The sequence below is a fragment of the Pararge aegeria genome, chromosome 17 (genome assembly GCF_905163445.1).
Source record: "Pararge aegeria chromosome 17, ilParAegt1.1, whole genome shotgun sequence".
NCBI classification, from domain to species: Eukaryota; Metazoa; Arthropoda; class Insecta; order Lepidoptera; family Nymphalidae; genus Pararge; species Pararge aegeria.
This window is the reverse complement of record NC_053196.1, coordinates 3,303,150-3,323,836: the sequence shown is the minus strand read 5'-3', so window position 1 is coordinate 3,323,836 and position 20,687 is coordinate 3,303,150. Positions and strand designations below refer to the sequence as shown.

General features: G+C 36.3%; 1 protein-coding gene across 1 annotated transcript in view; it reads left to right on the top strand.

Annotated features, from left to right (window-relative positions):
* LOC120631292 (espin) overlaps nucleotides 1-20,687 on the top strand; it is a 94,827-nt gene that overhangs the window by 66,704 nt on the left and 7,436 nt on the right. Inside the window, exon 12 of the mRNA XM_039900777.1 lies at nucleotides 7,474-8,033. Within this exon, the coding sequence (XP_039756711.1) occupies nucleotides 7,474-8,033 (560 nt within the window). The remainder of the gene's footprint in view (nucleotides 1-7,473; nucleotides 8,034-20,687) is intronic.

Here is a 20,687-nt window from a genome sequence, read left to right as displayed (position 1 = left end):
AGTTTCTTTTTTATTGTTTGAGGCGCAATTACAAATAAATAAATAAATATACTACGACAATACACACATCGCCATCTAGCCCCAATTTAAGCGTAGCTTGTGTTATGGGCACTAAGATGACTGATGAATATTTTTTTATTAATAATATACATAAATACTTATAATATACATATAAACACCCAGACACTGAAAAACATTCATGCTCATCACACAAACATTTTCCAGTTGTGGGAATCGAACCCACGGCCTTGTACTCAGAAAGCAGGGTCGCTGCAAACTGCGCCAATCGGCCGTCAATTAATACCTACTTCGTGAATGTTTCACCAGTTGTCTTAATCGAAGTCATTTTAGGTACACTAAACTTTTTCTAACTATTCTAATAATGTATTTAATTCAAATTCAAAAATTACTTTATTCATGGAGGCCTATCACAGGCACTTATGAAGCGTTCATACATATATATATGTTTACGTTATTGCAAGGGGATGGTGATAACTACGTTCGCCAAGTTAAACGTAATGCTACAAGAGAACATTATTTTAGTGCAAATTATGTTCTAAAAACGAGTTTTGTAAAATAAAGAAAAACAAACACAATTAAAACAGATTTTCTATAAGTAAATGTGTTATTATTTGACGGCCGATTCGCGCAGTGGGCATCCGGCATGTTGAGTCCAAGTCTGTGGGTTCGATTCCCACAACTGGAAAATGTTAGTGTGATGAACATGAATGTTTTTCCGTGTCTAGGTGTTTATCTGAATATTAATAATTATAAGGAATTTATGTATATTATTCATAAAAATATTCATCAGTCGCCTTAGTGCCCATAACACATATTTATAATGTAAATAATCTTTTTATTATTTTTGTGTGAAGTATATTTTTAAAATATAAAGAAATGAGTTTTCTTAATGTAAGTGTGTTATTATTATTTTGTTAACAATTTAAAAATAAACGTAAAAAAAAGTATGCCGTATGTATAAATATGAAGGTAGTTACTCCCCACAGCAGGTCATAGGCATCCTCTCTCATAAATGAGGTCATAGGCCTCTCCTATCCTCTCTCATAATATTAAATAAAAAGCGGTTGACGATGATACATTTTCTTTGGCTACAGCATCCCCCGCGATGCGCCTACGCTTGATACGTCTTCAGCGTTTCGGGAACAATGGAGGTTTGTGTTGCAGCTTTTATTATGTCTGTCCAACGCGTGGGTGATCGACCGCGTGACCGTTGGCCTTCCATTGTCACACAAGGTGTATAAAGTACAGTATTCAACGCAGAGGTAAAGAAAATGATATCTTCGTCATAGGCGCCCCTAAACCCCTCGCTACATTCAGGATTCTAGATGCAAAATCCTAACTACGAGAAGTTATTCTGAAGCCCCTTCCTCTTGACTTTCCGAGCAGAAAAATGGTGCTCTGTGGGAGCTTAAGAGGGCTGTAAGATAAAAATAAAGATATTAAAACATGTAGGTAGGAATTTTATACATAAAAGGTTTTTTTTTTGCTGTGAATGTTTTATTTACATGCCTTAATCTATCAATTTATTAATACACATAATTACATAGAAAGATAGTTTTTTTGCGTAATACGAGCAGGCCAATGACTTTTCAAAAATAGACAAGTTGTATTGAGGAATGTACGGCCGATGTAAGAAACTGCTAAAGTAAGGTCGGAAGCGTTCTCATAGTACGCCACGCCACGGTATAAGGTGTGCATATTTTTTTATTAACAGTATATCGATACATCCACCAGGTCTTCTGATTCTGGCCATAGATTTTATTATTGAGCTAATAATTCGTTTCGACTAATAATTAAGTTTTGATAGGTACAAAAATTACTTTGCATTTGATTTTCGGGATTAATATTTCAGTTTAGTTAAATAAAGTGATATTTTATTATTGTCCATGAATAGTATAACGCTGAGTTTGCGGCCATTTGTCATTATGTAACCTAATATTGTTAGGTATTTTTGTTTTGGTTACTGTATCTGAACTCATAATAGAACATGACAATACAATTATTTTAATTATTATATAAAGATAATTTAAATTATGCATATGTGGATATGTAGGTATAAAGTTATGTAATAAATGTACTAAGCTATTTTGGTTCTTTGCCTATTTATAAATTAATGGGTAAGTAATTATCGTGGTAAGTACCTACTTAGCTTTTATCAAAAGATTCAAGATTCAAATTACTTAAAATACTAGCATATCGATAAGAATCCCCACGCGGCGCGTTTTATAAGTATGCTAGTGTCTTAAACACGCATACCGCTCATACGCAACGTGTTCACGAAATGATACGCTTCAGTTGGCGCATTCTCGTTACATTTTACAAAGAAATTGCCTCTCTGCAATGTAACAACTCAACAAGGTGTTGCTAAAGTTTGTCGAACTGAAATTAGATCAGTTAATAACATCGTTCAAGAATGGACTAGATGAGTGGGCCTGTTAGGCTTACTTCAAGAAATAGATCCTTAAATCTGATCGCAGTGCCACCTACCACGTCCAATGGTTACCGTCACTCTATTACCGCCAAATACGTGCTGCCATGTGGTTTAGCGTTCCGGTACTTTGTTGCATAGAAGCTGATGTGGCTGCCGTAGGTTATTTACTCCGTTACAATCTTAGACTGCATTACCGCTTACCACCAGGCGAGATTGCGTTTATCTGAATTTTGTTGAAAATATAATATACATATATTTTCTACGTAGATTATAGCCAAATGTGGGATTGAGTAATTTTTTTTATACTACTACTAACACATTGCCATCTAGCCTCAAAGTAAGCATAGCTTGTGTTATGAATACTAAGATAACTGATGAATATTTTAATGAATAATATACATAAATACTTATAAACACCCAGACACTGAAAAATAGTCATGTTCATCACACAAACATTTTCCAGTTGTGGGAATCAAACCCACAGCCTTGGACTCAGAAAGCGGAGTCGCTGCCCACTACGCCAATCGACCAAAAAATCAGTTTACGCTTTTATTATATTACTTATTACTAAGGTAGTTTTGGGCCTACCAATGTAATACCCAATAGTTTAAACATATTTATTACAGCGATGTTACTATACAATTGATGCATTTCTTAATGACGAAGCATCCGGCTCCGCTTTCATCTCTCACAAGATAAAAAAAAATTAATGTTAAAATGTAAATTGTTAATGTCGGAAAAGAGCAACTGCTGAGTTTCTTGCCGGCTTCTTCTCGGTAGAATTTGCCTTTCGAACAGACACTATAAACAAACAGACTTGACGTTTCAAAAGTACTCATATTATTAGGCCTACTTACTTGAAATAAATGAATTTTGAATCTTTTGAATCTTATATAAAACATCGCAATAGGTATTGCTGATTCTAATTTATGTCTGTTTTTTAATAAGCTTAAAATTATATCAAAAGAGAATAAAAAAATAACAACAAGTTAAGATGTAGAAAGCTGTGTGTTACGTAAGTTGCGATTGACTTTGTATAAAAAGACAAGACTTTATTTATTTATTTAATCGGAAGCCAACGTTATATATAATGCCTTCAATTTATTATAAACATAATGGTAATATTATGATCCAATTATAGGCTAACTATGCATCATGAAATATAGACGTTCTTCAATAAAAAAAACATAAAATTTAAGAGATAAATTTAAAAAATACAAAAGATACTAAAAACTATTAATAAAATAAAAATAAAAGAGGATTACGTAACATACAGTTTTTTTTTAATTTTGCGCTTAGAACTCAGAGCGGAATTGTGAAAAATATCTAAATCAGCTTTTTTAAATGCACAATTGTAGGCTGAGACAATTCTATTTACCGGGGTGGACCTGCCTAGATTAGTTTTTGTGAATGTAGGCCTAAAATTTTGCTTATTCTTGATATACGATCTCGCATTATACTTAGGTACCTAATTATACCTTACCTACCTCCTTATAATAATGCATATGGCCAGCGTACCTGGGAATATATGCTACCATCACTTATAAATATGCTTCCAGTTAATTTGTTTGATAAGATTAAAAAAACTAATAACATAAAAAATTTAAGGGCAACCTTAAAGAATTTGGTTTTAAAATAACTTTATCAGAAAGAATGTTGCGTAGGGTAGGGATCTGGTATGTCATCTATGTACAAGTTGTAATCATAAACTGTTGTGTACTGACTACCGATAGCGTTGTGATTGCAACTTAAATAATAAAAAAAAAATGTTTTTAAAATGAATGTCACTAATCATTAATCTATACCTTGTCACATAAACTATGTGTGGTTTGAGATGAGGTGATTGACCTAGTTGTCGTAAATTGTTTTACTCTTAATTTGACCAATAAAAAAAAATTACTATCTTACCTAATTACTAATCTTAAATTAATTATTAATATAGACTTTAAATATTATTAAGTCATCATTATTACCGGCCCAATACAGGGTCTCCTCTCAGAATAAGAAGAGCTTAGGCTGTAGTCCACCACGCTGGCCAAGTGCGGGTTGGTGAACTTCACACAGCTTTGAGAACATTATGGACAGTGGCGTGCACTTCATACATGCACAAAAGCACTGCCTACCCTAAAATTGATATTTAACTCGTACAGGAGGAGGATTTTTGCCTTTTTATGCAATTTTCCTGCTGTATGAATACCCTGGTAAGAAACCCAGTGCACGCCACTGATTCTGGAGTACTCTCAGAAATTAGAAACGGTCTAACTCAAGTGGATTTTACGAGTCCGTAAATTTTTCTGCTCAACCATTAGGTATTGTGCGCGAAGTGATATATCAGTTTCGTTTGTACCGCGTGTCACGAACACACTCATGATCAAGAATCCCAGACAAGCATACTCCTACGAAAATCTACGTGAGTTTAGCCGTTCATGGATTCCATTAATATATTTGTAGGGACACATGCATACCGCAACACGAAAGATTGTTGAACTGCTGAGTTTTGCCGGCTCTTCTCAGCGGAATCTGCCTTCCGAACCGGTGGTAGAGTCACTACAAACAGACTGACTTGACGTTTCAAAAGTGCTTATTAATTAGGCCTACTTGAAATAAATGAATTTTGAATTTTGAACACGATTCCTGTTGCTGATTCAGCAAGTCACCTGGCCGCAAACGATTATTTTAATTGGAAAATTTTATATTTTTACAAGAGATTTGCAATAGGTACACTGCGCTGTATACGGCGAACACGCAGATTAAATAGAGTTACAATAAGAGATATGATCCCTTACTCCAGCTCCAAAATTTTATTTAACTTATGCATATAGAATTCATAAAAATTAGCTGAGTTTGAACCTTAACTATAGAAAACTCGTAACTGTGCATAATCACATAAATATTTAAATAAAATCGACGCGCACTTCATTAACTGTCTAACGCATTGCATTATGCGTTTTCTAATGTTTATTCATTATTGCCATTCTGACATCAATCTTACATTATTGTCATAAACGACATCCGTTTTTGTATCAATTAAGGCGGTTGCGGGTTTTTTTTTTCATTTGCATCTCTCAATGTAATGCAGGATGCAGACTAACAAGTAATCTAAGTAAGTTTAGCTTTACAGTTTTCCATACTTGTGTCATCATCATCATCATCATCTCCCACTTCTGGGCACAGGCGTCGTCTCTCACCACTTGGGTCTTGTAATCGAATCTTTAAAACCAAATTTGGCTACGCTAGACATACCCGCGCACACTCCAGATGATAAAGCCAAGGTGTCGCCGTTGACGGATACGTCATGGAGGACATCATTATCATCAAAGCATAGTTTCGCCATACTGCTCCAATGCGGTTTGGTGGGCTTTAACGACTGTTGTCACAAGTAAGTGATACTACCCGGGACAGATGGTCTAACGTGCTTTCGGAGGCATGGAGCCCCCGGCCGCCGCCTGACACCTCTAATTTCCTAACTCCGGTCTGGTACTAGAAATTCCATCACTGGGCCGACCCGAGATTCAATCCCAGGAACTCGAGATCCATAGTTGAACATGCTAACCAGTACACCAATAAGGCAGTGGAAACAAAATAGTTTAATACATACACTTCATTATTAACTTATTTACATTATACTTATATAAGGTAAATACCGCGGTTTCGACCTACTTTATTTCGGATATATAAAAATCCTGTGAAAACCGATATTTTTTTCGGGATAAAAATTATCTTGTCTTCAGGATGCAAGCTATCTTTATAATATATTTTGCCAAGATTTAGCCCAACATATGTATATGTAAAACAACATATGTATGTGTTAAAATCTCGATACAACACATTCCGGATATTTATGCGGGATCATAAATATAAACATATAAAAAAAAATATGCACATGTCCAGGATGCACGTGTGCCAAATGTCATAAAGATCCGAACATAGGCAGTAAACAAACAGACAGACACTTTCGCAATTTATTAAATTATATTATGGCTCTCTCATACCTATTTTGCTTCAAAAGTAGCGTAAATAATTAGCTTCTTCCTTACTTTGTAGTGTGCTTTTGATAATAATAGTTATCGTAGAATTATCAACTTCTTACATCTCAGTACACATTCTTACTTTTACATCAACTCCAAACAATACAAACGTACGAGTACAATACAAGTAACATGAACGATACAAAAGCGAATGTAAAATAAAAAAATTTAGAATAAAGATAGTTAGTCTCTTCAGGAACGTACTATATATTGATCTAGTGGAAAAATACTTTAAGAACGACTCCAAGTCGAAAGCGAAAAAAGTTGCATAAGAATTTGAATAAAGATATCTATTATTTACTGCGTTTTAAGTAGGTACACGATTTAAACTAAACATTTCATTTTTGTAGCGGAAAAATACATTAGATACTATTTACATTAGCTTTATAATAATTATATAAAATATATAATTTTTCAGTATGCAAAGTTGAAAATTTATTTACAATTATTTTTTTTGAAATCTTTAATGCATTCTGAGAATCGTCGTAATCATTATTAATGAAATTTCATGTAAAAATCAGTTTAAATTAGAAATTAAAAAAAAAAAAAATTACTAAAATACTCAGTAATGTCTACTCATTTTATACTATTTTTAATTTTATTCCATAACTTTTATAAATTAGAGGTATCTTTAAATTTTTTTCCTATAGAGGAACTGAATCGTGTACCTATGTCGGACAAAAATTAAGTCAGAAATATGGTCAATAAATTCATATCTTTTATTCGCTGTGAAGAACAACAAAGATTATAAATTAATAGTTTCATTTCTTTCAATGAGTTCTCAGGGCGGAAGGCATGTAAGGATGACTATTGATCTAGTAAAATTCGTATAGTCTAGACTTTGTCAGTATTGTTCTTAGAAGCGATTTAAGCCAGATAACATTTAGTGTTTTAGTATTGACGATATCACGCTCGGTGCGTCGCAATGCGCGGGGTGCGAGCGCCGATGCGCGCACGTACTTTCTCTCCCCCCTTAACGGCGGCTTGTTGCAGCGGGGAGACGCGGCTCGGCGGCCTCGGCAGACGACGAGCGGCCGCGGGCACCCAACCTCGTGAACAAGCAGCCCGCGCTCCCCTTCGTGCCGCCCGCATTCCCGCACAACGCGCCCGACCGCCTCATCAAGCCCTCGGAGTACTTGAAGACCATCACGGCGCCCTGCAAGCGCGACGATGGCGCGGCGGAGGCCCGGCCGCCCCCGCCGCCGCCTGTGCCCGACAACATCCCGCCCCCGCCGCCCCAGCCGCCCGTGACCTCGCACCAGCCCCTAGCGGTCATCAGCAGCGCGGAGCTCACAGCAGTGCGGCTAAAAACCATCGCCACCAAAACCATGTCAGCACCACCGCCCGCCAGATCCGTCAGCTTGCAATGCATACCCAGCGCTGCGGACTTCAGAACTGTGAAAACTGACCTGATAGAGGAGCTGAAGATGTCCAAGGACATCACTGGGATCAAGAAGTTGAAGGTGGAACGTGCGAGGCGCGAGAGTTTGCAGGATAAGGAGACTTTCACGGAGTTCACCAAACGCTTCACGGCGGAAAACTTTGTTGATCAGGTATGTGTTCTCTTTTGTTCGTTGTTCTATACTTGAATTGAAGTGGCATTGTGTTTTTTCGGATGTGATAAATAGTTGTACTTACTTAACTTCTTGATATTTTATATAGAATTTTCTTGAGGCATTTTATACATTGTGATTTAACTGCATCCGCGCATTTAACCCACTGATCTACTTATCCTCCCTCACCCCTCTCGGCTCGTCTAATAACCGTGAAATATAATGGCTGCAGTGTTTTTAGCTGAATATGCTCACTTTTACGGTTTGTTGGAAAATTTTTGATACAGAAATTGTGCTAACTTACAGCTGTTTAAATTGAATAACATTTACATATTATTTAACTTTGTAGTTTAATTCTAGACAGTTCTGCCTAGGTTTAATTTAGTGGCAACATATTTGCAAAACAATAAGTAAGCGATTTAATTTCCAGATCAATGTTTTAGCATTTTAATTCTCTATTATATGTAACTATATTTTTACGTTCATATCGTCAAAAGAAAAGTTAATTTTTGTACACGGTCAAGGTGTCTTTACGCTTTCTGTACTAGAAACCTTCGATTATAAAATGATTAGAACAATAAAGCTAGAATAATTTGTTCGCTGCAAATTTGTCAAATGACCTTTTTTCGAATTAGCCCGATTTCTTTAAGCTTAATTAATTTTATCCGAATGTAGCAGACTGAGAGAAATATTTTCGATTGTATGTATATATGTAACCTCTATTTTTAAGAATGTAGTAAAATTTTAGTAAAAATGGTTTCGTTAGTTGGTGGTAGATTTTGAACAAAAATAACAGTGTGTATGACAGAAAATATACAAACATACAGACGAATACTACGTCTGTATGTTTGTATATTTTATATGTTTATTCATAATAATAAGATTGTAATGATTCTTTTTTTATTAGCATACAATTACTTCAACTACGGGAATAGTGCATATCGAAATCGGTTCAGTAGTTTTAAAGATATAAATCACTATCCCATGCCCACTACACTGCACGGGTCTCCTCCCACAATGAGTCCACCACGCTGGCCCAGTGCAGTTTGGTGGACTCCACACACCTTGGAGAACATTATGGAGAACTCTCAGGCATGCAGGTTTCCTCACGATGTTTATCTTCACCGTTGAAGCAAGTGATATTTTAAAAACTTAAAACGCACATAACTTTGAAAAGTTAGAGTTGGAATTCGAACTTGGCTCTCGAAAGTGAAGTCGGGCTCCTATACCCACTGGGCTCTCTCAGCTTTGTATACGTTACAGCAAACGCCTGTAATATTAAGCGTCACAATTCTAAACGGCACTTGCGTTTGTCAATACTGAAGTCAGAAGATTTCCTTTTGAAAATTTTCCTGTTTTTTTTTTCTAATCTCCGTCAATAAACCTTAACGGGGATATAGGATTTGGGTTTGATTAATTGCATTGCTGATTAGCTTTGCAGGGTGACGTGACAACTGACGCCCATATTTTTTTTTGATTCTGCCCATTTGTAAGTGTATTTTAATAGTATCACGTTCAGTTTCCTAACATTTGCTTAAGACCTGGGCGGTGATACCTATGGAGTTGAAATCTTAACAACACACAAAATGAATTTTGCAAGCGAAATTTTGTCATCTCTTACTAGAGCTGTAAATTTGTAATGCTAAATAATGCTTCTGTGTCCAGCGCGCGGTTGCCAATCCAGCTTGAAGCTTTTAGAAATGAGGAAATATAGCCTGCAAGGTCATTGTCATGGTCATTGCACAGATAAAAAAATACCTGAATTTTCACAACCACTATTTTCAGTTATGCCGGGGACAGAATATTATGTGAATTTAGCTGTAAAATTTAACTGTGAAATATTATAACTGAGTTGGAACTGTACTGAGGAGTAAATCGCAACTATTGTGCCTCGTAGAGCACGTTAAATCTAGCAATCTTTGCAAACGTCCCTTTTCTATTTTTTTTTGGTATGCAAAAGGGATGTTTGATAGCAATGATCGCGAGATTTACGCCTGCCGAAAGCCTATTGTGAGATACGGAATCACACGGTTTTGTTTTTCTTTCCACTACAAGTTAGCCCTTGATTGCAATCTCACCTGGTAGTAAGTGATGATGCAGTCTAAGATGGTAGCGGGCTAGCCTAGTATGGTAGTCACCCCTAATCGGTTTCTACTCGAAATGTCACCAGAAACATTTAATTGCTAGGGTGGTAACTAGCCACGGCCAAAGCCTCCCACCAGACTAGACCAGAGGAAAATCAGAAATTATAAACTCCCAAATTACCCCTGCTGGGAATCAAACCCGAGACCTCCTCCTAAATTCACAGCGCTCGCCGTTACTTACTTACTTTAAGATTTATTTCGAAGTCAATTATACTTTTCTCTTCAAAAAATTGTCAGGTTTTTGTTGTCATTTGGACTAGGTGATTATGTTCGAGAAAAATACGCCGAATGTCGGCCTCGTCTTGTGAATTGAGATTAGGCGTTGAATAGGTTAATGAACCCATAAGTTTAACACATTGTTACCTACATAAACTCTAAAGTGGTTCAAAATATTTCGCATCAGGCTTGCGAAAATGGTTACTCAACCGAAGCATTGTGTTTATTGTTATCTATTTATCAATCGTCACGAAACCTCATGATTAAAGCATAACATCGCAACTACTTTATTAGGCTGTTAAAGCGAATATCTTTTAAGAACGGTTTTTTTTTTAAAGTAACCGTTTTTAAGTTGCTGCTTTAATCAATGACTATTTTATTTCGCGCTTTATTTTAATTGGATTGTGGTGAATCAATTTGAGCTCGATGAGAGCGAAATGTACTATCCATATAAACCCATTATTAATTAATAAACGTGACGTAAGGTCGCAATAGTAACGCAGTGTTTTGTCACGTTGCAACTAACAAATGTCGTGAAACGTTTATTAATAAGGAGATAAGGATGTCCTCACTGTGCACGCATATTTAGTGCTAAAATAGGGTATATAAGTTACATTAGGACGCATGAGCGAAACCCTTATACGTAATTTATACTGAAAACAAAAAACAATACAGAACCTGTCGCTGGGCAGTGAAACAATGAATGAATGAATATTATAGTAATCAGGATAATTCCAAAAAGCTTTACGTAACCCCGAATAGGCTAGTTTCTTTATTACACAATTACATCGTAGGAAATGACTTAACATATCGAGTGAAATTGCTCTTCTTACTAGTTCACCGCATACAAAGCATTTCTGACACTGGAATTATCTTCGAATTCGATGACAACTCTTTCTCACCTGATGACGCTGCAATTTAACATTTTAGAGTTAGTATACCCGGTACGGCGGTACGTCCAAACCTGCAATCGAAATCTTCACGTATTAGAAGGCTTACCTGCAATGGCGTGCATAGAGGGTATGCAGATGATATAAAATGAAGAAAATCTGCAGTACGAATTATAAATACTTACGGTACGAGTTATAAGAATACGAAAACTTATGTTTTCGGTGTGCCTTTGATTGTGATTAGGGACTTTTGAGTTCCCGGTATAACTGGGGGTCACCAATTAATTCCGGGCAGCTCGGTTACGGTTGTATGCGAAAGCGTTCCCATGATATAACATGCTCACAATGTGAGCTGGTGGTAACAAAAAGAACACCCGACTAAGTTTGTTGTGGGCTCCGTTTGGAACCCTCGTAGCTGTAGTTTTAAGTTTACGAATGTAGTTATCGCCATCACTACTCACTACTATGTACACATTTTATATGTAATCAACGCATCAAAAGTGCCATCTATATGTCTATTTGAATAAAGAAGTATTTGACTTTGACATCATTAACGTCAACTGCTGGAAATAGGTATTTCAAGCAAGTTCCAAATTCCTAGGACCTGGCCGTGTGTAACCAGCGGCTCCCTGCAACTTGTTTCATGTCAACTGTCCACCTACTCATAGTTTTGTGTCTACCAATGCTACGCTTTCCCGTTCAGCGTTGTCATTCAAGCATCCTGAGACACCAAAGTTCATTAGTTTTCTAAACTCAAAACTTAGTCTTTGTATCTACTAATGATAATTGTAATTTTACCAAATTTACCCAACGAGCTGAGATGATAAAGCCTTGTCCAGTTTGAAATCATTTGCGTGATCCGATCATTGTATCCGTATCGCTGACACGTGTCATGACCGCATATGTGATGATACGCACGGGTGATGATACGCAGTCATGATACGCTGTCTCGATACGCTGCTCTGATACGATACGCGATCGCTGTCCCGCGGCGAGTCGAAATTTTAGGTTTATTTTATTGAAATGTATTACCTCTTTGAACAATGACATTTTAACCACTAGTAGGTACCTTTATGAAGTTGTTGACTAATAATAACGACGAAAGCAACCGGAGCTATATTTGCACCGTCAGAGTCTCAATACGTAAATCCACCAGTATATATATTAAAATACCCACCGACAAAATATCATGAACATTCGCTATGAAACGAAATAAAATAATTAAAATAAAACGATTCCCGAATTAAGAAAAATCATTAAAAAGCACACACTGTACGTATAGTTATAAAAAAGATTAATTATTATTTACCCTCTTTCAAAACTTCTGTAGCACTAATTATCAAAAATTATATCGCTCATTACAAAAATAATTACTTGACACTGATACGATGATAAAATTTATGACATTTACACGGTTATTGATTGGATCGGAGAGATGATACATGTTGTATTATCCGGAACCGGCTGTTTACTGCTATAGCATACTTCGCCGCGTCGGTAAATTCGTCAGTATGAATTGCATTAATCTAGAAATTACTAGAGCGTTTATCGAATAAGATTAAATTTAAAAACTAAATCTTAAGTTTTTTTAAATACCACCAAGTAACCAAGTACGGTTAGTTTTGTTTTTCAAGACATATTACTAAAATGTGTTGTTTTTTTTATAATTATATTGATTAACTTATTTAGAATGAAGTTTTTAATTTAACTATGTTATGGCCGAAATTGGGGGCCGTTGCGTTTACCGGTGCAGAGTCGCCATTCCAGCACCTTAAAACCCCCAAACGTCCATCGGTTCTCCGAGCTATGTACCCCGCCCATTCCCACTAATACTTCGCGACCCGCTGAACTATTTCGGTATCTCTAGTTCTTCTATGGATCTCCTAATTTCTGATTTGATCACGTAGAGATACTCCTAGCATAGCTCTCTCCATCGCCCGCTGACTGAGCCTTCTTATGAAGCCCACGTAAGCGACCACGTTTCAGATTCGAAGACTTTAGTCTTCAGACAAAATTCAATCAAAATCTGTCCCCCCGATATCCAGGTCGGAGTGTAAGTTACTAGTCTATGATCGCTATAACTTTCAGACGCATGGCCTTCAGAAGCCTTTCATTGTTAGTTTACAATTACATTACCCACTTCACAGAGTTATTTTAAAAGAAATGCTGATTGTTATTGCGGCATTGTTAAAGGCGAGCGTAACAGGCTATTTTATTTGGTAACTTTTAAATGCGATTGTGCAGTTCTCGACTTGTAATCTCGAATTAGACATATATAGGTATCACCATAACTAAAGTAATATTAATATTCATGAAGCAGCCTATAATGAAATAATATGTGAAATAACTAGGCAAATCTAATTGCCTGTTTTATGTTTTCTCCCTTTTCATTAGAATAACATTCGAATCTCAATTAACAATGCACAGTTTAATATGAGATTCGATTATAATTTGAGATATTACTAACAAAACATTTTCCATACGATCAACAACTTTCTGTTTTGCAAAAAGCTCGCTGTGTGTTCACACAACTGTCTCGAAAATTTGTGTTAATATTATTATGTAACGCTTAACGAAAACGGCGAACTGTCATTCGAAGAAATCGTGTCAGTAATTATATCATCTTTTGAATAAGTTATTTGTTCAAAGTGCGATTTGGTCGCATGGCAATTATAATTCCGACAAGATTTTTGTACGGATTATTTATGCTTTTCCTAGTTTGTTCTCCTTTTTTTTAAGGTTGCCTGGCAGAGATCGCTACTAAGCGACAAGGACGCCTTTTAAATTTTACTTCTATTTTAATGGTTCTATCTTTTATTAAATGTGTAATTTATAGCATTAACCAGGTTGCTTCTTTAATAGTTTTTAAATGACAATGTGAGAGGAAGCCGGTTAGCCGGTTGTTATTTAAAAAAAAATAACAACCGGCTAAGTTTGTTGTAGGCTTCTACTTAGACCAGGGCGCGTTTGGAACCCTCGTAGCTTTAGTTTTAAGTTGACGAATTTATTTATCGCCATCAACTCACTCCTATGTCATATTTTACATGTAATGTACGCATCAAAAGTGCCATCTAATAATTTCAATAAAGAAATATTTGACTTTGATTTTGAATTTGGTGTACAAGTAAAGAGTAATTAATAATGAAAATAAGTAGGTTGTATTGTTGGTATTTGCGATTACAGATCACGAAGTCCACGATTCGATTTCCGGTTCGGTTTAAAAAAAATGGTTCTGTTAATTCTTGAGTATTTAGATACTAGTCTATTTGATATTTTTTTTAATCTGTCTTATTTATTTGTTAACCAAGCAACTGTTATATATACATTCATCATATAAACCCATAATCGGCCGGCATAATGAGAATGGTTAAGGCCACGCTAACCCAGTGAAGATTGGTGGTCTTCACACGCCTTTTAAAATAATATGGAGAACTCTTAGGCATGCAGGTGTACTCACGATGTTTTCCTAAAACGCATATACCTAACTTCTAAAAGTTGTAGGTGCGTGCTGGGATTCGAACTACGCCCCACGAAAGGGAAGCCAAAGTCCTAATTAACCTAGCCAGTCCTAACCATCACCGCTCCTATGTACATTGCAGTGTTTAAACTATATTGACTTAGTAATAGAAAGTGGTCTAAAAACACCCGTCTTTTATTCCCTTAAAGATATCAAAACATAGTACAATAGAAATTTCCAAATTATCTAATATCTTACCGTACAACAGCAAAATTAAATAAAAATCTCTTTATAACTACGGAATATCCATGGAATTATGCGGGTTTAAATTGTGTCATATTTTCGAAGAACAAGATTTTACTTTTTCTTGTTTTTGACAACCTTAAAAAACACTAAGGAACGTGCACAGGAAGGACACGTGCACTGGGTTTCTTACCAGGGAATGCACACAACAGGAGAATTGCATAAAACGACAAAAATCTGCTCATATACGAGTAATGTATAAATTTTAGGGTAGGCAGTGCTTTTGCGCATGTATGAAGTGCACGCTACTGCTAAGGAAGTACGATAAATTATTACAGTAGCCAGCCTTAATCTCAGCTCTTATACTGCCCGTTAATTACTGCTTTATTACCTGTGATTTATTGATAGTTACCTACTTACTTAAAAAACTTACGTTGAGTTTAAGTTATCTCACAGTTGTGTGAAAAATGCGCGCAAGATAACATTGTTCTGTTAACCAGGGCGATTGTGGATAACCCAAATTTAACTCAAATATTTACTTATTGTAATATTAGGCTAAATACTTATCTTAAATAAGCAAGTTAATTTGATGTGGGAATCGAGAAATCATTAAATTCTCATTTATTTATATTTCTCATCAATACCGTTGATAGGCTATTGGGTAAGGCTGCGGCTTCAGATTCGGGGGATTTGCAGTTAAAATTATATTTGGAGTTATATATAAAAGGTAAAGGCGACTGACTGACTGACTGATCTATTAACGCAAAGCTCTAACCACTTGACGGATCAGGCTGAAATTTTGCATACAGATAGTTATTACAATGTAGAATAAGAAAGAGGGATGAAAGTTTTCAATTTATTTTTCAAATTATATCCATGAAACTTTGATTTTAGGTTTTCGATTAAAAATAAAGAAATACGTGTTTCACAAATTCAAAAAATTCGAACTACAAAGGCATAAAATAGGAGATGAAAATTTATATGAAAGTTTCTGATTTTCTAAGTAATTTACGTTCATATTTCTCTATTAGCAGCAAGACATTTTTTTAAAACTTTTGCAGTTAAAATTTACCAAATCAAAAATTGAACTTAACGTAAGCGAAACCGCGGGCAAAAGCTAGTTTAAGCATATTACTTGCTTAATTGGTGCAGGAAAACATCGTGAGACCTAGCATGTATGAGACTTTTCATAATGTTATCAAAGGCGTGTGAAGGCTACCAAACTGGTCCAGCGTGGTGGACTACGGCCCAAACTCTTATCACTGTGTGAGGAGACAGTCTAGAATTTGTCAAACCAAAACTATAGGTGTGTCTTTAAGTTTGAAGAGGATATTTATTTTTACGGTTATTAAACGGCTTTTGCTAGCTAAAGGGTTCGAATTCCAAATAATTATTGTACTGAGAGAAAGATTTTGTAGCTATTTCAATTAGTATTAATTTAGAAAACGCCCTCCACTTTTGGTGGGATAAGAGGAAGAAGTGGGTTATGAACAACGAATTCAATTCATACAGAGCGTTAGTAAATATTGCGATAGTGTTTAGATTAGTTATTTAAATTGATTCAATTATATAATTAAAGTCTTTATATTTGAAATATGTGTATGTCACTAAACTCCTCCTACACGACTGGACCGATATGAATGAATTTTTTGGTATGCGTTTGGGTGGCACCCTGGATGGTTTAGATTCACAAATCAGCCCGACAGATGCTGATATATATATTAATTATATCTCATACTTATATATATATATAACATAAGAAAATGCTTTAGCATTTCGTCCACCTTTCGTAAGCCGACTTTGTACTATGAAGATAAAAAATATCGCCCGCAAGCCCGACTTTAAAATACTTTTTATAATGGTCTACTTACGAGCGTCTCATGTCTTTATTTATATGCAAGCGAAAGCTGTCTTTATGTATGATATCAATTAGCTCATGTGTTGAACGGAAAATCTTTATTTTGTAGACGGTACGCATATGTATGCCGTTTTTACGCTTTCACTACTCTCTGATGCTGCTCCGCGGATCGCGTCTGTCTTTTATTTATTCCCTCGACTGGTACGAAGAGTTGATATATCGGTATATATTATCATATGATAAACTGGCTTCTAACTGCGGCAACTTGAAATTTCATACAAGTTATATATCTTGTACCTACTTACTAATATATGCTGAAGAGTTTGTTTGTTTACTTGAACGCGATGATCTCAGGAACTGGTCCGATTTAAAAAATCTTTCAGTGCAGCCCATTTATCGAGGAAGGCTATATACATCTCGCCAAGACTAATAGGAGCGTAGTACCAATGAAGAATGTTTAAAAACCGGGGTTTTGCCTTTTGAAAGCATCGACTGCGTGCGCTGTGTAAACGTTAAAGTTTTGATTAAATCATATATGAGAAAATTGATCCCCATTAAGAGTTCTAAATATGTCTATCTTTTAAGGTTGACTTATATGCGGACAAAGTCGCGAGGAACCGTAGTAATATATAAATTCTATTTTATACCTAATAGCTACCCTACAGTACATTCGTATTATAAGCTTAAACTCATTCGCCTATTTATATTTGCAATATGTGATACACATTAATTTCCGTCTGAAACCTTGTCTAATTATTTTACTATTTGATCTTATTTCATAGTAAAGAAAATAGAAAAAACTGTAAAAAATACTTAAAAGAACTGATTGGGGTTTGGGTTGTATATTAAGCTTTACTTTTTAAAGCGTGTTTCAGACTTAGACTTAGACTTTTAAACTTAAAAGCGGAGTCCCAAGGTGTTAAAATCGCGACCTCGCACCGGTAAACTCAGCGTTCGTACACCCCCGAAGAGGTGGACGGATGATATCAAGCGAGTCGCAGGGAGCAGCTGGACACAAGCGGAACAAGACCGTGGTATTTGGAACTACAAAAGACCTACGTCCAGCAGAGGAAATCCATTTCTTGACATGATGTTGATAAACTTACCATCATGTTAAATCAACGAATAACAAAAACGTGGCTTCTAGCCTACGTAAGCAGACGGATTTCGTAAGACTTGCGTTATTTCGTGACATGATGTTGGTGAACTTACCATGATGTTAAATAAACGAATAACAAAAACGTGGCTTCTACCCTACGTAAGCAGGCGGATTTAGTAAGACTTGCGTTATTTCGTGACATGATGATGTTGGTAAACTTACCATGATGTTAAATCAAGGAATAACAAAAAAGTGGCTTCTACCCTAGGTAAGCAGGCGGATTTAGTAAGACTTGCGTTATTTCGTGACATGATGATGTTGGTGAACTTACCATGATGTTAAATCAAGGAATAACAAAAACGTGGCTTCTACCCTACGTAAGCAGGCGGATTTAATAAGACTTGCGTTATTTCGTGACATGATGATGTTGGTGAACTTACCATGATGTTAAATTAACGAATAACAAAAACGTGGCTTCTAGCCCAAGTAAGTGTGGGGTTCAGTAAGACTTGCGTTAAGCTGTCATAAAATCCGTAAGATGTAAAATAAGACCGCACACAACATTTAGAAATTGCGAGTAGGTAGTTAAGTGCGAGAGAGCTGTATTTTAACTCAAAACGAAACTTTCATTGCGCCGGCGCCGAGAAACGATCACAATCATGAAACACTTCATTCATAGAGCAACGATAAATATTATCATCATATATGCTTACTTAGTAACCGACATGCTTTAGGCGTCACTTCCGTTAATTTTAAAGGGATTTCTAAATCTTTCACATCATTGAAACCTCGATTTGTGACACTTGGCCAGCATGATGGACTACGGTCTAAACCTTTCTTAATCCGAGACGAGACCCCTTTCCCCGGGGAAAGGATAGATATTTACCTTCTCCCACAGCTTTATCAACTGTCAAAGCATTGGCGTACACGTGACAAGGGATATAATTCTCCATCTGCTAAAGCACGGGAACATGGAATAGGAGAAGTTTACACCCGTTTATTATTCATATTATTTGGATATTAATTTATCCAGATAATATTAATTTATTCTAATATATGTGAATAATAAACGGGGATGAACTCCTCCTATCCCATGTTCCACGGGAACTTTAGCAGATGGACATTTATATCCCTTGTCAGGGGATATAATCGGGGGATATAATTTTTGTATCCTGTGGGCCGGTAATGCAATGATGAATGACGAGAAGATGAAAAAGTCATACGTACATACATTCGCAATAGGTTCTTATCTACCAGGATAACAGCACCGATATTGAGGTAGAATTACTTATAATTATAATGCAGCTTCTTAAATGTTATTTCTAAAATGTTTCGCTTAAAAACAGGCGACAAAACGCACCGTTCCGAAATACTTTGTCATCCGTAAATATAAACACCGAACAAACAAAAAACATAATTTCCTTACAGTGAACATAAAATTTTATCTTTGTATGAGTTTGTTTTGAGATTAGTTATGGGCCGTAATCGTAAAAATATACGAGTCAATTTCTCTCGCGTCAATATTTGTTTAAATCTTACCGATTTCCGGAATTACGTAAACCGACGTGCGGTCCTTGAGATCGAAAGCTTTCGTACAAATAAAATGCTAATAATACTAGGCCAGGTCAGGGTTGTCAAATTTGTTGTAAATTATTTTGACAAACATAAAAACAACTTTTCTTGTCGTTGGTTAGATTTATTTCAGGTGCATCGAAATTCGAATTCGACTCCACGATTGCGTGGATGCTAAACTTGTACCAAGGGTACTGTTATCTTTTTATTCCACTACAGGTTAGCCCTTGACTTCAATCTCACCAGGTGGTAAGTGATGATGCAGTCTAAGATGGTAGCGGGCTAACCTGTTGGTAGTTTGATAGTCCACCCCCTTAATCGGTTTCTACACGACATCGCACCTGAACACTAAATCGCTTAGCTACACGTCTTTGTCGGTAGGGTGGTAACGTTCCACGGCCAAAGCCTCCCAGATCAGACCAGAGAAAATTCAGAAAAATAAATAACCAAATTGCCCCTGTCTGGAATAGAACCCGGGACCTCCTACTTAAATTCACAGCGCTCACTGTTGCGCCATGGAGGTCGTCAAAATGAGTAGTGGCCAACAGTCCGATTCACTATCTCAGTTGACACAAAATTTAGATCCTAATTACACAGTGGTATTGTACCTGCCAACCGAGACGTAATGAACTCAGTTGGACACTTAGGTTTCAGAATAAGGCGTCCAAGGCCGTGGGTTCGATTCCCACAACCGGTAAAAGGTTTGTGTGATGAATGTTTTTCAGTGTCTGGGCTATCTGTATATTATAAGATATTCATAAAAACATTCATCGGCTATCATAGCTATACCCTTAACACAAGCTAGGCTTAGTTTGGGGCTAAATGGCGCTGTGTGTATTGCGGTAGTATATTTATTTATTATTTGGTGGCCAGTTAAATTTTGTGTCAATTGAGATAGCTTTAGTACTTGTGGCGGGGATCCTTTGGAACTTTGTATTTGGATGAAAAATGCCATAGAATATATCATCGTATAGGCCCCTGGTGTCTAATGTGTACCAACTGCTTCGTTGGTCTAGTGTTTAGCATGCTCGATTCAAAAGGTTCGTGGTTCGATTACCGGTTCGCACCAAAAGTTGTTAGGTATCATACAATCTGTATCCACCCATTTAAAGACCACAGAGTATACTTCACCAGGTACGATGAGGGTACAGAGATTCAAATCCAATTAATTTTTT